Source organism: Symphalangus syndactylus, chromosome 12 (genome assembly GCF_028878055.3).
Source record: "Symphalangus syndactylus isolate Jambi chromosome 12, NHGRI_mSymSyn1-v2.1_pri, whole genome shotgun sequence".
NCBI classification, from domain to species: domain Eukaryota; kingdom Metazoa; phylum Chordata; class Mammalia; order Primates; family Hylobatidae; genus Symphalangus; species Symphalangus syndactylus.
The window spans coordinates 64,313,305-64,329,747 of NC_072441.2; the positions used below are offsets into that span (position 1 = coordinate 64,313,305).

Below are 16,443 nucleotides of genomic sequence, written 5' to 3' on the forward strand. Positions count from 1 at the left end.
AGGCTAGTCTCGAACTCCTGACCTGGGGTGATCCACCTGCCTTGGCCTTCCAAAGTGTTGGGATTACAGGTGTGAGTCATTGCCCCCGACCATTAACAAGCTCTTTTTTTTTTTTTTAATTTATAAAGAAAAGCAATTTATTTCTTTTTTTTTCATGTCCCTAAGATAATTTTTATTTGTACATTTGCAGTTTCTTTTTTTTATTATTATTATACTTTAGGTTTTAGGGTACATGTGCACAATGTGCAGGTTTGTTACATATGTATCCATGTGCCGTGTTGGTTTGCTGCACCCATTAACTCGTCATTTAGCATTAGGTATATCTCCTAATGCTGTCCCTCCTCCCCCCCCCCAACCCACAACAGTCCCCAGAGTGTGATGTTATAAAGAGTTTATTGACTGTCAAGATGATAAAAATCTTGCTATGCCATGGGAATAGAAAAAGAAAGATGATAAAATCTGCCAGTAGAGATATTGATTCTGGATGATTAAGTCATAGTTTAGTATTGGACTTATACCTCAGATTGTTAGAACTTGGGAAGTAGTTGTGTCATAAATTTGCAAATAAAATTATTTAGGATCAAAAGATCTGTTTCTAAAAAATTATGTACAGTTCTAAATCACACAAAAGCAAATTAAAGTGGTTAAGAATTCCTTTTTAATTCTACAGTTTACTGTCATTGTTTCTAGTCACCTCAGAGTTGCTAGCAACTTGTATTATGTCTTGTTTTCTGTCAGGATAGCAAGTAATAAAAAATGTCGCTCACTTGTAATTATGCTGTTTTAAATTGTTGCAGTATACATTCAAGAAATTTATATATTTATAATTGCATATTTTTTTAATCATAGGAGCAATTTACAGCAATGAGGGATTTGTATATGAAGAACGGCCAAGGTTTTGCACTAGTATATTCTATTACAGCTCAGTCCACGTTTAACGACTTACAGGACCTGAGGGAACAGATTTTACGGGTTAAGGACACGGAAGATGTAAGTATTTTTTCTCTCTGTAAGATGTTATGCCATCTCTCTGTGGCCAAATAAAAAAGTGCCTGTTTTCTCTATCAGTAGAGGATTTGGAAGTTATCTACCACATGCCCAAAAGAGCCCCTGTGACCAAAAAAAAAATTTTAACTTTCAAAATTAACCTCGAAATTATGTGGTGAGATGTTTAGAAAATGAGGACATATATGATAAAGTACTCATTGTGCTACAGGCTAAAAAGTGCTTTAGAGGAAAAAGAGGAGCCAAAGAGTACTTCATAGAAGTAGGACCCGAGTTGAGCTTTGAAAGGTGGTAGTTATGTCAGAAACAGTGTTCAAAGAACATTATTAAGATCCATAGTGGTGTGTTTTTATTTCTAAAATTCCATTGGTATAATTCACACATCACAGTCTACCTCCTGGGCTCAAGTGATCTTCCCACCTCAATCCCCTGAGTAGTTGAGACTACAGGTGTGTGCCACCCTGCCTGGCTGGTTGTTTTTGAATTTTTTAGTAGAGACCAGGTCTCACTATTTTACCCAGGCTTGTCTCAGGCTCCTGAGCTCAAGCAGTCCTCCTACCTCAGCCTCCCTGGGATTACAGGCATGAACCATTGTGCCTAGCCAGGATTATATTCTTAAAATAATCTAGCATATCTATGTAGTAGGATCTCTTCCATTTTTTTTTTTTTTTATCTCTTCCTTCTTCCGTTGCCTCTTCCCCTCAACATATACTTTCGTTAGTATTTGATGAAGCTTGCGGTCCCAACTAATGCATTTCAGTTGGTGGCAGATAATTGCTTATTTATTTTTTTAAAAGGCTAAGTAATGAGTATGTTATTGTTCATTTTATGTTTTTTTCTTCCCACAGGTTCCAATGATTTTGGTTGGCAATAAATGTGACCTGGAAGATGAGCGAGTAGTTGGCAAAGAGCAGGGCCAGAATTTAGCAAGACAGTGGTGTAACTGTGCCTTTTTAGAATCTTCTGCAAAGTCAAAGATCAATGTTAATGAGGTAACCTACAACTGCTGGGCAGCACAAACAAGTGCCTTTTTAGTTTGCTTTAAGTTAACAGCCAGACTTTTAAGAAAAAATTTTTATCTTTTAAGCAATCTTGATTCTATAATTTTATAGGAAACACTAAGTAATTCCTAGAAACTGTATTTTTTAGCTTACGTAAGGTCACTTTGATGACTGTATGAGGATACTTAAATTTACCTTATTGTAAAAGAGGACGCTAAAATTAAAGAATGTGTATAAAATCCTGCTAAGCCTCTAAGTGATATGCGATAAAGTGGTGTGTAAAAATTGTTACATCACCCTTATATTGTAATAATTATTTATCCAAATGCATATAAATAGGTTGTAAAGTCAAGTTGGAAAATAATATGTTTTCATGGATATCACAGAATTGTGTTCTGAGTCTTACATCACCTTTGGTGCATGACTCATAAGTGGGTAATCTGTGTGAGTATGGACATGTACCTGGAATTCACTCAGTCCTTTAGGCCTGATACAGCTGATGCACAAGGCTTTTGTGCGGGGCATGGGGGTGGGGTCACTGGATTAAGCACTCCACTATCTTGAAAACAGCTGTGGACAAGAATACTTAGCAAATAAGCTGCATGCCTGGGTGTAAAGGGCCAACAGTTTACTAGTTTACTGGGCCCCTAAAAATTTAGAGCAATTTCCAACTGTCCCCACCAGTCAACCTTAAAAAGTTCCCTTGCTTTTGTTAACCTTACCATAAGCCTTTCAAAGAAATAGAAACAAAACAGAATGGGCTGCTTTCCTGCCGTTGCATTTGCCATTTGTAGCATTACAGGTAATCAGTCAGAATTCAGATCACTTAACTACATAGGTGAGAGTGAGAGTGGGTTAAGTTATGAGTCCTCTGTTTTTGCTTGCTATTGTCTCTGGCCTGTGGTTCTGCTGGCCACTTTTTCGTGACTAATATTATGCTTATAGACTATTATCTGACTTTTAAAAATGACCAGGTTACTTTAAACACCTGGCAGGTAAAAAAAATTAAGCTTGCTTCAACTTCTGTATTTTACAGATAATCAAGAATGCCAAAGCTTGCTTTTTTATGTGAAACCATTTTTAACAAGTACATAAAAACAAGAAATTTATAAATTGTATTTATTCAGCAAATATTTATTGACTATTGTGTGTCTGGCACTGTGTCAGGCCCTCAGGTAACAGTCACTCAGACAGACACTTCCTGCCCTGAAGAAGTTTGCATCCTACTGGGGGAACAAATCTTCCAGCAATAATTAAAGAAAAAAAGTGATTTTGATAAAGAATGTGTTAGAAATTGTGAGTGTGTTTGGCTGGCAGAACAGTGACATGAGGTCACTATCTACAAGATAATTGGCCTTACGGGATGTGGTTCCTTGCTGTCCTTGTCCTTACCTCCATGAGACCCACCAACCAAGTTCATCAGACTCCAGGCTCCGGTGGGGCTGGGTTGGGCCTGGGTCCAGTGCATAGGACTTCTCCCTTTGGGAGCCAGAGGACAGTATACTACATGTTTGTGAGAACCTAGATGCTATTAAACTTCCTCTGGATTAGTTTCCAATGCAGCAGAGATACTTTTTCGTAGCAGTCTTGTTAAAGCAGAGAGTTTATAAACGAGGGTTTATAAAAACAAACATAGAAAAACCATAAAATGAAATGCATTAGCCATCTCAAGAATCTTTACTTTTTGGAAAACATACAAACTTTATGCCCAGTTCTTGGAAGTGGGGAGAATGGAGCAGATAATTTGAGTTTCTTTTTAATATTTTTCTCTTTATAACCCGATAATCCAGCTACAGGATTTCTTTGGTAGTTAATAGTTCCTCACACAACTTTTGCCTTGTAAATTTTTTTGTGATTTTTGGATGCCTGAAGTATAGATACTTTCAAAAATTCACCTCTTGGCCTTAAATTTGAAAACAGACACAAGGACATACTGCTTGGCTAAAGAGCCCCCTAATTCATTCATATATATATATAATTTTATATATATATATATATTTATATATATAATTTTTAAAAAACTCTTATTCACACCACTTTGCAATGTTCTTAAAGTAGTATATGGCTATGCCAGAATCACAGTAGTCTTAATCAAGAATTAATTGTTCTTTGCAGAGGCTGGAATAGTAATTGGAATCAAGACATTCCAATTTAGGAATGGGAGAGGGATTGAGAAACTCTATTCTGTGTTCCCTTTAGATTTTTCTATAGTTCAGAGAGATGAGGAAGAACCTAGGCTGGGGCCTTTCAGCATTTCTAACCAAATATTATAGTTCGAACTTGCCCTCATCACTGAACCATCTGCTGCTGTGAGGTAGGCAATGTTTTCCAAAGAAATAATTTAGAATAATACTACAAACATTAGTTACCTTTCTGTATAGTACCAGAAACCAGAAACTGGTTAGTATGAAGAAACTGAAATAGAAACTACTTGTAATTTTTATTAACTTACTGTTTTAGTTTTATTATTTTTTTATCTTATAGCTTATGCATTGAGTATAGGGAGCTAATGAAAGCTCATTTGTGGCTTAAGCACATTGAGTTCTTGAAGTTTTCAGAGTTTTGAAACAACTTGGACTTCGGAGTTGCAAAACAAACTACAATTTTGTTTATAAATTCTGTTTTCAGACTTTTTTTAGAAATAAGATGACAGAGAGTTAAATGATTTGAAGAGGATGGGAATGGGAAGAATGGAGCAGAAAGAAAAGAATTTAAATGAGTCACTTGCATAGCTTTTGGATAAATCATTCAGGTTTTTTTTTCTTTTTAACAGTTAATTTAGTCTTGTAGTCTGGACCATTTAAAAAAGTAAATAGGTAATTATCATTTTAAAGAAATATAATTATTTACCATCTATCTTAAAATACATGTAGACCGATAATTTAAAAATATTTTACTCTTAAAATGTACTCAAAAGATGTAAGAACAATAAAAAAGAATTTGTTTACCCTTCATCAGATTCACCCATTATTAAAATGTTGCCACTTGTTTACAGAAATTACACTTCTTTACCCCTAAATATTTTAGTGTATGTATCCTCAGATCAAAGACATTGTCTTACACAACCACAGCACAATGATTAGAATCCTAAAAATTGATGACACAGTCTGCGTTTGGTATATATTCAGATTTTACCAGTTGTCCCTGTAATGCTCCTTAAAGCCAGTCCGTTTTTTAATATACTTCTGCAAAGAACTATTTATTCCAGATTAGTATCAATAAGGGACTTCTGTGATACTTGTTTTTATTCCAAATCGTTAGTAAGTGTTGTATTTCATAGCAAAGCTTATCTATTTTGTGTTTTAATACCTTGGCATCAGAATTAAAATAGTCTGCTTTTATGAGATAAGTAGCATTGTATTTTTGTCTTTGATACTTTGCACTTTTCATCCAAAAATGAGTCCACAAGATTTATTAACAAACATTATTTGGGCTGGGCGCAGTGGCTCACACCTAAAATCTTAGCACTTTGGGAGGCCGAGGCAGCCAGATCACTTGACCTCAGATGTCTGAGACCAGCCTGGGCAACATTGCAAAACCCTTGTCTCTACGAAAAATACAAAAATTAGCTGGGTGTCGTGGTGCACGCTGTAGTTCACAGCTGTTCGGGAGGCTGAGATGGAAGGATTGCTTGAGCCTGGGAAGTGGAAGTTGCAGTGAGCCAAGATTGCACCACTGCACTCCAGCCTGGGTGACAGAGCGAGACTCTGTCTCAAAACAAAACAAACAAACTAAAAACCACAAATATTTGTTACTTCAAATCAAGGATTAGCAGACTTTTTCTATTTTTTACTTTAACCAAAATTAACATCAAAGGCAAACAAAAATCATGTGCGTCTGCATGTGATACCTTCAAAGGGAGACAGTATCTCTTTTGTCCTATTTTAGACAAAAATGTATATAACCTGAATCTAATCATGAGAAAACCTCAGATAAACCCAAAGCGAGGGAAGTTACTAGCCTTTATTTTTCAGAAATGACAATGTCCTGAAAGGCAAAGGCCAAAGAACTGTTCCAGATTTTTAAAAACTAAAGTGAGAGGAAATAAAATGCAATGTGTGATCCTGAATGGATCCTGTCCTTGGAGGGGAAAGTTACTATAAAGTACATTATTGGGGCAATTGACAAAATTGGAATTTGCTCTGTAGTTATACAAAATAGTGTGTCAATCCTTAAATGTCTCAAGTGCAATAACTATAATGTGTTTATGTAAGAGAATATCCTCGTTCTTAGGAACAACTTAACTGTTAAAGGACTTAATAGTTAAGGTCTACTCTCAGATGATTCAGAAAGTGTGTGTGTGCGCGCATGTGTGTGTATGTGTGTGTAGTAAAAGTGGCAAAATGTTACTAATTGGTGAATCTGGGAAGAATAGAACCGAAGTTGTTGGTACTATTTTTGCAACTTTTCCATAGGTTTGGAGTTTTCACTATTTTTCACTACCAGTTCTTTTTCTTGATTTGATGTCGAATATCTGGGAGCAAGGGCATTTCCTTCATTAGAAATAGGTAAGTCTTGCTTTCTGCCCTGATTGAAAGTCAGCAGAGCCTTCTAACAAACCTGACTTTAAAAGAAAGAAGCAGAATGCAGATCTAAGACCAGAATAGTACTTACCAGAATTGTTTTGTGGAACAAAGTCTCAAAAATTGGTTGAGTAACTACTTTTTTTCTTGTTTTTACTTAGATATTTTATGACCTGGTCAGACAGATAAATAGGAAAACACCAGTGGAAAAGAAGAAGCCTAAAAAGAAATCATGTCTGCTGCTCTAGGACCATAGTCAGCAGCAGCTCTGAGCCAGGTAAGATGCTAAAAGCAGAACAAGTGCCTTTCTCATCCTCCTATTTTGGCTTTTTCCAGACTTTAGCTACTTCCCATTTCATCTGTTATGGTATTTCTAAGCTTCTGTAACTTGTAAATGTGATATATAACTTGTAGGTACAGTCATCTGTTGGATAACTTGCCTACTCCCCTTGAGATTCTAAGCTCTCTGACAGCAAGGACCATGTCTGTTTTTTCTTGCCACTGTGTCCCCAGTGCCTGATACAGAGTTGAGTTTTAAAAAATAGTGGTTGAATGAATAGAACGCCTTCCTAGATGACTCTCAAATTCATTCTTAATTGAAGTGAAACAGTAGTTGCTCTGAAATAAAAAGTTTAAGTGCACATTTGGTGAATTATCCCAAGGTGACATACCCGTATATAACAAGAGTCACCCTTCCCCAAATTAAATTAAAACTCTGCCCTGATTTCTAACTCCATGGATTAGTTTTGCATCTCTTTGAACTTTACATAAACAAAAACGTAGTGTATTTTTCTGTGTCTGGCTTCTTGCACTCCAAAATATGTTTTTGAGAATTATTTATGTTAAATGTAGCAATAGTTCATTTTTATTGCATGACAGTACTGGCAGTACGTTTATGTATTCTGCTGTTGGTGTTCATTTAAGTTCTTTCTTTGGGGGAATTAGTATGAATAATTCTGTGCACATTCCTGTATGTCTTTGTGCACATGTACATGCATTTCTGTTGGGTACATATCTAAGAATGGAATGACCAGATCATATACTATACATATGGACAGCTTTAGTAGATACTGCTAAAAAGTTTTTCAAAGTGGCTGTACCAGTTTACACACCCTGCAACGGTTTTTGAGTTCTGCATCCTCCCCAAAATTGATATTGTCAGTCTTCTTAACTTGACCCATTCCAGGGGATGTGTGGTGGTGTATCAGTGTAATTCTGGTAGTCATTTCCCTCTCTGGTATGAGTCAACTTCTTTCAAATAAAGGTTTTCTATTTAGGCTTCTAAGTATTAGTTGACTTTACCATTTTAGTTTCCACTAAGTGACCCCATTGGAAAGAAATTTATGACAGCATTTAAGCTGACTATCAAGTGGGAAACTAGGATCTATGGGGACTTTTTTCTTTAATTTGTATTGTATTTAAATCCCCTGAAGGTTTCTACTTAATCAATTCTATAAATAATACCATAAAAGATTATTTTCATGGAGTGGATTTATTACATAATTTGATGCTTATTACATGATTATTACTAAACTTGGTCTCCAGTTGGAGTAAACTGGTCCCACTGGAAAGTTGGTTACACTAACTCTTGTAAGTCTCTTGGTCCATTTAGTAGATTATCCCTTAAGGGCTCCCAGTTAACTACTATGTGCTTCCTTAGAGATAGGAATCTCTCTAGTAAGGGAAACACCTGAGTAATTGTAGTTCCTTTTTTAAATGAAGGTACATAGAGGAAAAATGGGCAGAAAGGAGAAAAGGGCCTAGGGATTATCTCTGGTAGTCAGATTTAGGAAAGACAGCATCTGGCTAATGTTTGCTTTAGGCTTTTAAGGAAATCTTAATTCAATAACTTTTTTTCTTTGTTTTGAGACGGAGTCTCACCCTGTCACCCAGGCTGGAGTGCAGTGGCGCACTCCGCTCACTGCAACCTCTGCCTCCCTGGGTTCAAGCGATTTCTCCTGCCTCAACCTCCCGAGTAGCTGGGACTTCAGGTGTGCACCACCATGCCCGGCTAATTTTTGTATTTTTAGTACAGACGAGGTTTCACCACATTGGCCTGGCTGGTCTCAAACTCCTGACCTCAGGTGATCCGATCTACCTGCCTCGACCTCCCAAAGTGCTGGGATTACAGGCGTGAGCCACTGCACCTGGCCTTGATTCAATAACTTTAAATCATCAGTTCCCTGAAAGTGATTATTAAGATTACTGGTGTATGTGTTTGTTTAGGTAAAGGTGCAAAGATAGAGAAAATGAAGACTCCAGTTCCAGTTTTTAAATACTATATTATTTAACTCTCTTATAGTTGACTGGCTCATTGACAGCTCATTACCATGGCTGGCCCTAGTTTAATTTCCAGTTCTCACAAAATATCCTTTTAGCTTATGTTAAAGGAAGAGGTGCCATCTCCTGGCCTATTATGATTTTTAAAATTCATTTATACACACCCAACAATGTGACAGTCCCTTGTGAGTTTTACCTTAGAGAAGATAAATCTTGACCTAGATCTGGAATAAGACTTTACTCCTGCTTGCATAAATTCTTAGACTCTGATGTGTAATAAAGTTTACTTAGTAAGTCATCCAAGATCTCTGTGGATGTTTGATAATACCAAATAATAGGTGGCTTAGCAATCAGACTACTTTGCGTACATTTTACTGTGATTATAGACTTGAAGTGCCATGTTGTTCCTGTACTTTTAAAAGTACTGAGATACAGGATAGATCTAAATAGAAATTATAAACATTTTTAGTAAGAGTACATGAACTCTGAGGGCAGCTTATCTAGTCCATAGCCTTTAGGCAAAATTGTATTGAATCATGTTATTCTCCTTTTTATATGTCCCAGTTTTAAAGACATCTGAGAGAAATTCATCATCTGGATTCTTCCTTTTACCTAATTCTTGTCTGTTGAAAATAAGACTAACTTTGATTCTTCTGCTCTTGACTATGGGGATTAGCTCTTTCTGTATCATCCCTTGCCTTAACCTGTATTAGAAATGGTAATTCTAATATATAATCATAAAATGCTTGAATAAAGAATGTCTTATGGAAAGTTTATGGAGGCAGGTGTCCTTTAGTAAAAAAGGAAAGTAGAAATAAGATGGTAATGAGATAGAATAAAAATATAATTGTCCCTCTGTACAGACAGGATTGCCAGATGTAAAGGGAAACACTAAATATAATTGAGTATAACTAAGTATAACTGAGGATAATTCAGATTGATCAATTATAGACTCCTCTCTTGTAAACTTCTATTTTTGATTTTTTAAAACATTTTTAAAGGGAATTTAAAATAGCACTGTTACTGTAGCTGTTTAGCATAATTTAGTTCTCAAGTTATGATCAGCTAAAATCGTTATTTTTAAATTTTATTGAATACCTGCTTGTTTAGTACCATTTTCTGACATCAAGAGATTAACCATACATATATGTATATCTGTATCCAATGTCTTAGATTACAGGAATGAAGAACTGTTGCCTAATTGGAAAGTGCCAGCATTCCAGACTTCAAAAATAAAAAATCTGAAGAGGCTTCTCCTGTTTTATATATTATGTGAAGAATTTAGATCTTATATTGGTTTGCACAAGTTCCCTGGAGAAAAAAATTGCTCTGTGTATATCTCTTGGAAAATAAGACAATAGTATTTCTCCTTTGCAATAGCAGTTATAACAGATGTGAAAATATACTTGACTCTAACATGATTATACAAAAGAGCATGGATGCATTTCAAATGTTAGATATTGCTACTATAATCAAATGATTTCATATTGACCTTTTTATCATGATTCCTCCCTATCAAGCACTAAAAAGTTGAACCATTACACTTTATATCTGTAATGATATTGATTATGAAATGTCCCCTCAAACTCATTGCAGCAGGTAACTTTTTTGAGTCATTTTCATTTTATATTTAAAAAAGTATGGAATATCATCTGTCATTATATTCTAATTAAAATTGTTTGTGCATAATGCTTTGGAAAAATGGATCTTTTATAGGAAAAAAACTGGGATAACTGATTTCTATGGCTTTCAAAGCTAAAATATATAATATACTAAACCAACTCTAATATTGCTTCTTGTGTTTTACTGTCAGATTAAATTACAGCTTTTATGGATGATTAAATTTTAGTACATTTTCATTTGGTTTGTGTGTTTTTGTTATTGTTTATAGATTTAAGGCCTTTATTTTATAATGACCACATTGTTTTAAATGCGACAGTAGCTCCTTTCTGCCTAGTATCTGCAGAACACTGGCTTTAAACTATACTAAGTAACTGGTGATTTCTCTAGGAACAGACCTCGCACTTTCTGTTCTAAATATATTTATTCCTACTATACAGTAAAATACATCAGACAACATAGAATAGTTTTGTATATTCTCTCTTGATCTTAAAGATTGTATCTTATTGAATAAAAATCCCACTGTATATTATTTTTATATGTAAAAAGATAAGTTTAATACTGTATCAGGGTTTAACTTTTACTATTTCAGATCTTCCACAGCTTGTAATTTCGTCAAGGGAATCCTTTTGCATTGTTAATTTGTTGGGTGTGAGTCCACCAATGAAGTGTTATGTGAAAAATTTCAAACTTGCTTTATAATAGATTGAAGAATTTGAGAGAAGTGAGAGAAAGTTAAAACACATAAAAGGAGTGTGTTACTTTTGCTTAAACTACTTATGAAATAGTATGGTAGTAGTAATATGGAAGAGATTGCTAAGTTAAAATTGTAGCTTCCTATATAGTGGTGCTTTTTCTTTTCCTTCCCAGTTATTTTCTCTTTACAAAAGATAGGGCTTAAGTAAGACATGGAGCCAGGGTGATACTACTTATGTAGTCTCTATAAAGAGAGGTAGAACAAAAAGCTTGTTAGCCAATTAAGTTCTGGAAAAGGAAAGAAACAAGCTTAGAAAACCCTGTGCCTTGTCCTCAAATATTAAGGAGGAGACCAGTCCCAGAAAGTCTAAGTCATTGCTCAGGGATCTCTAGATACTGTCTCTTTGCAACTAGGTATGAAGAAGTGTTCATGCCTTGCTGAGATTTTCCAGGCATGTGGTCAGCCTGTCACTTACTAAACTGAAAGTTTAAAATCAGGTTTCAGATGTTAAGCTTTGACCAACCTGAGAAAATGTTAAAGTATTGTTTTTAAAGCAATGGAAATTTTTTTTGTTTGTGTTTTTGTTTTTGTTTCGAATAAACTTAGTTACCTAACACTTCCCTTCCACTCATCCAATTATGCATATGTCTGGGATTGAGGGGCCAAAACTATAGTGAACTTTAATGAAGTATTAGGGCCAGTCGTCAGGTTAGGGTGGCATCTTTTATTTTAAGGTCCTCTAAAGTCATTCTGCTTTAAAACACCTCTCAAACATTTCTTTAAACTTAAGATCATAGACAGACATCTCATCAACCAGTAAAATTTTCTAAATACTACCTTGTCACATCTATTGTGTAGTTATTTAACAGATTAAATAGAAGTCATTTAATAAGACTCCAAGTCTCAGTCTGCTTGACTGGTAGCATAAACTCAGTGTCTTCTGTTTTAGAATGTGGTAGAGAAAGATGATAGTTATTAGATTCCTTAGTCATATCTTATACAGTCCACTTGGGTTAAAGGTGGAACTGTCAAGAAAAACGCCTTTCTAGCACACAGTGATATGCAGAGCAGGACCAGCTGAAGTCAGATGTGCAAGGAAATCTGTGGTTGCTGAGCAGGATGAAAAGGTATCCTGTTAGGAAGTGAGATAGGTGTGTTTTTATATTGTCCTAATGTGAACTCCTTAGTCTTGGTTCCAAAGGGAAGCGTACCTGAAAATAGCTGAAAAATCAAAAGAGTTTCTAGGATATTGTAGGAATGTCAAATGATAAATATCTAGAAACTGATTTCGTATTAGTACGTGTGGCTATTTAAAGTATAATGACTTTGGTTATATGAGTGACACAGAATTTAAGGAGGCTTGATGCCATAGTTCATAGTTTGCTGTAATGGCTTGTTGGTATCCCTGAACAGTCTACTTTTAGAAATTAACAGTAAATACACAATCCAGCTGTAATCTTACCCTCCACCAGGGGGAGCTTCAACATCGGTTAATACTTTTTTTTTTTTTTTTGAGATGGAGTCTCGCCCTGTCGCCCAGGCTAGAGTGCAATCGCTCAGTCTCTGCTCACTGCAACCTCTGCCTCCTGGGTTCAAACAATTCTCCTGCCTCAGTTTTCCAAGTAGCTAGGATTACAGGCACCCACCACCACGCCCAGCTAATTTTTGTATTTTTAGTAGAGACGGGGTTTCATCATGTTGGCCAGGCTGGTCTTGAACTCCTGACTTCGTGATCCACCCCTCTCAGCCTCCGAAAGTGCTGGGATTACAGGCGTGAGCCACCGCACCTGGCCTGGTTAATACTTTCATAAGCATTGAAGTAACTGTTTAAGTCCTAGTACACGAACACTGCGTGGTTCACAGAAAGGCATAGAGACACTCTCTCAAGAGCTTACAATCTAATTGGGCAGGGAAGATACTACAGTTCATCAAAGATATGAATAACACCATAGTTTTCTGAACTGCAGCTACATGGGTAATTATCTTAAGAACTTTTGGCGAAATATGGATGTTGGTGTGTTACTCTCTTCTCCCTACAACTCTGAACTAATCTGTGTTCGGCACCTTGATTTGCCATCATAAATGGCCACCATTTACTCCTCACTGAAATAATCCTCTTCTTTGAGGTTATAATGTACTTGGAAAAGTTAATACTTACAGAAAATAATGATCTTTATTGCCAACTTTATTAAAACAGGCTTGGAACATTTTTCTCATAGAAGAATAGTAATAAGACATTCTACATTTCCTGGACATGGCCAGTTTAAAGTATTTTGCCCCATTACCCTCGTAGATACACATGTATTTGTCAGTTTATGTGCCTCAGTTTTGTCTTAGGGACTGAGGGACAGAAAGAGAAATAAGGAATACCTTGGTATTTTCCTTTGTAAGCAATCACAGCAGAATACTAGAAAACATAAAATATACTCTTACAAATTGTATGTGTGTTGAAACCAAAGTGTGAAGAAATTGTCAGGTATTTGGAGGAGGAAAATAATTTGTAAAATAACCTTTTTAAGAATTTGGATTTTGTACTTATTTAAGGTGCTAAATATGTGTTAAAATATCCCCTCTTGAATCAGCTCCAGGCTTAAAAGGGCAGAGTGCTTTGGATTTTTGTCCAGGGTCTGGAAAGAGCTCATCTTGCCGAGAGGGAAATGAATGTGAGCTTTGAGGCAGTCTAACCACCCAGCTTTTAGTATTTATGTTCCCCAAAATGTAAAAACTGTAAGTTATTCTTGAAAATGTAGTCCAGACATTTCTTTGATCATGGATTTTACTGCAATTTCATCATGGGTTTGTTGAATGTGCAGTCCATTTATTGCCCTGTCTTGCTTAAATATTCTTGTTGAGAACAGCTGGAGGCTTTGACTGGGTTCCTAGTTCTGTTTTCTGGGAAGGCAACATGGATTCTGTTTTGTAGACATTAATGAGCTTTAAACGGGAATTGGGGGATGTATGTTCTTTGGGCATGCTGAGAAGCGGCCTCCTGTGGTTCTGGGCCCAAGGTGTGACATACATTTCCCACTAATTGCTTCTCTCAAGAAGCAAGAGATTGGCTGTTCCTCTTGAGGAAAAACCTTAATAAACCTTCCCATTTTAAACAGTGGTGTGACTCTTATTTTGAGCTGTTGTTTTCGATGAATTTTTTTAAATCTTACCATGTTCAAATTTTTGTGCTGAATGTTGTAGAACATGCAAATCAGAACGACATGATCCTTAGGGGCCTACCAACAAATATTCATTGCACTTCTACTGTATGGCAAGTGCTGATCTGCACGCTGGGGAAACAACAGTGAACAGTGCAGACTCAGATCCCTTTCCTCATGGAGTTTTTATCTTTAGAAAATGGTAAAAGATAACTGTTGTGCAATGATGAGTGCTTTGAAGAAGAATTAAGCAGTGTAAAGGGGCAAGAGTACTGGGCAGAGGTGGCGGTAGTGGGTTAATATCTCATTGAAGTTGATATTCGAGTAAGTGTTCAAAGTGAGCAGCCCGTGCAACTGCCTGGGGGAAAGGAGGATTTTCCATTCCTTGGGGAAAGGGTCTGTGCCAATCCCATGAGGTGGACATGGGCCTGGTGTGTTGAAGACTAGCAAGGAGGTCAGTATGGGTGGAGCAGAGTGAGCAAGTGGGAAAAGAGTAGTAAAAGAGGTAATGGGATTCGGTAGGGGGAAATTTCCCACAGCATTTACTCTGTGTTGAGTCCACGGAGAGGATTTCAGCAAAGGGTATAATGTGATCAGACTCCTCAACCATAATATGCCATCAGGAGTGCTCTGTTGAGCTGAGAATAGCCCGTATGAGGACAAATATGAAGGCTGATACCACTTAGAACATGGAATCATGTGAGGAACAGTCATTTGGACCATAGTGGTAGCAGTGGAGTGGCTATATTCTAGGTGTATTTTGTAAGTGAAGCCAACAGGATTTGCTGACACATAAGAGTATAATAGAGAGGGAACAAGGAAGAATCCAAGATTTGGGCCAATAATCAAGTGAAGATTATGACAGGAGCAGATTGGAAGGAGAATGAGGAATGGGCAGAAGTTCCATTTTGAACCTACTATGTGTAAGAAGTGTGTCACATTCTAGAGATTTATAGTAGGCAGTTGGATATGAGTTGAATTCAGCAGAAGCAGTCTGGAGAGGACATTCAGTATTTTAAAATATGAAGCTATAGAGGATCAGTAGGGTTGAGTGTAGATAGAAAAGAGGTTCCTGAGGAATTCTATGAAGAGGTTGAGATATGGAGAGGAATTAGCAGAGAAAAACATGGAGGGCACTGGTGACTTTGATGGACTGTCAGTGGAATGTTCGGGGACAGTGTCTGGAGTAGACACAGGAAAAAATGCGAAGAAAAACATTGGAGACATCAAGCATGGATTACCCTATTAAGATGGGTGAAACTGCATATTTCTGAGCTAAGGGGGATGATCCGTTGAGAAGGAAAACAGTAGGCTAAATGGGTGGAGTCTAGTATAAAAGTAAAGAAGCTGGCCGGGCGCGGTGGCTCACGCTTGTAATCCCAGTACTTTGGGAGGCCGAGGCGGGCGGATCACGAGGTCAGGAGATCGAGACCACAGTGAAACCCCGTCTCTACTAAAAATACAAAAAATTAGCCGGGCGTGGTGGCGGGCGCCTGTAGTCCCAGCTACTCGGAGAGGCTGAGGCAGGAGAATGGCGTGAACCCGGGAGGCGGAGCCTGCAGTGAGCCGAGACTGCGCCACTGCACTCCAGCCTGGGCGACAGAGCGAGACTCTGTCTCAAGAAAAAAAAAAGAAGCTGACTCAGGAGTGTAGGTGGGCATAGTTGCAGAAAGGAAAATGGTATATAGGTATAGAGAAGGTCTCAAAGAAGGAAAGTAGTATGAGACAGGACAGATGCTTTCTGTTCTGGGAGATTTGAAATTCCTCAGGGGCGTTTTGAAGTAGGCCTTTAAGAAAGGGTGGGATTGGCCAGGCATGGTGGCTCACGCCTATAATCCCAGCACTTTGGGAGGCTGAGGTGGGCGGATCACAGGGTCAGGAGTTCAAGACCAGCCTGGCCAACATAGTGAAACCCCGTCTCTACTAAAAAACACAAAAAACAAGCCAGGCATGGGTAATCCCAGCTACTCGGGAGGCTGAGGCAGGAGAGAATTGCCTGAACCCGGGAGGCGGAGGTTGCAGTGAGCTAAGATTATGCCATTGCACTCCAGCCCGGGCAATAGTGTAAGACTGTCTCAAAAAAAAAAAAAAAAAGGGTGGGATTTTCAACAGGTGAGAGTAAGGAAGAATATTATAGGCAGATATCAGGAAAAAGCGAGTGCAGAAAA

General features: G+C 37.3%; 1 protein-coding gene across 14 annotated transcripts in view; it reads left to right on the forward strand.

The window, feature by feature from the left end:
• Window positions 1–10,668, forward strand: part of RAP1A (RAP1A, member of RAS oncogene family) — a 96,851-nt gene extending 86,183 nt beyond the window's left edge. For all 14 annotated transcript variants that reach the window (XM_063625681.1, XM_063625675.1, XM_063625682.1 and 11 more), the window contains 4 exons: window positions 850–990; window positions 1,854–1,997; window positions 6,691–6,806; window positions 9,983–10,668. In XM_063625681.1, the coding sequence (XP_063481751.1) occupies window positions 850–990; window positions 1,854–1,997; window positions 6,691–6,777 (372 nt within the window). In that variant the 3' untranslated portion in view covers window positions 6,778–6,806; window positions 9,983–10,668. The remainder of the gene's footprint in view (window positions 1–849; window positions 991–1,853; window positions 1,998–6,690; window positions 6,807–9,982) is intronic.
• The last annotated feature ends 5,775 nt before the right edge of the window (window positions 10,669–16,443 follow it).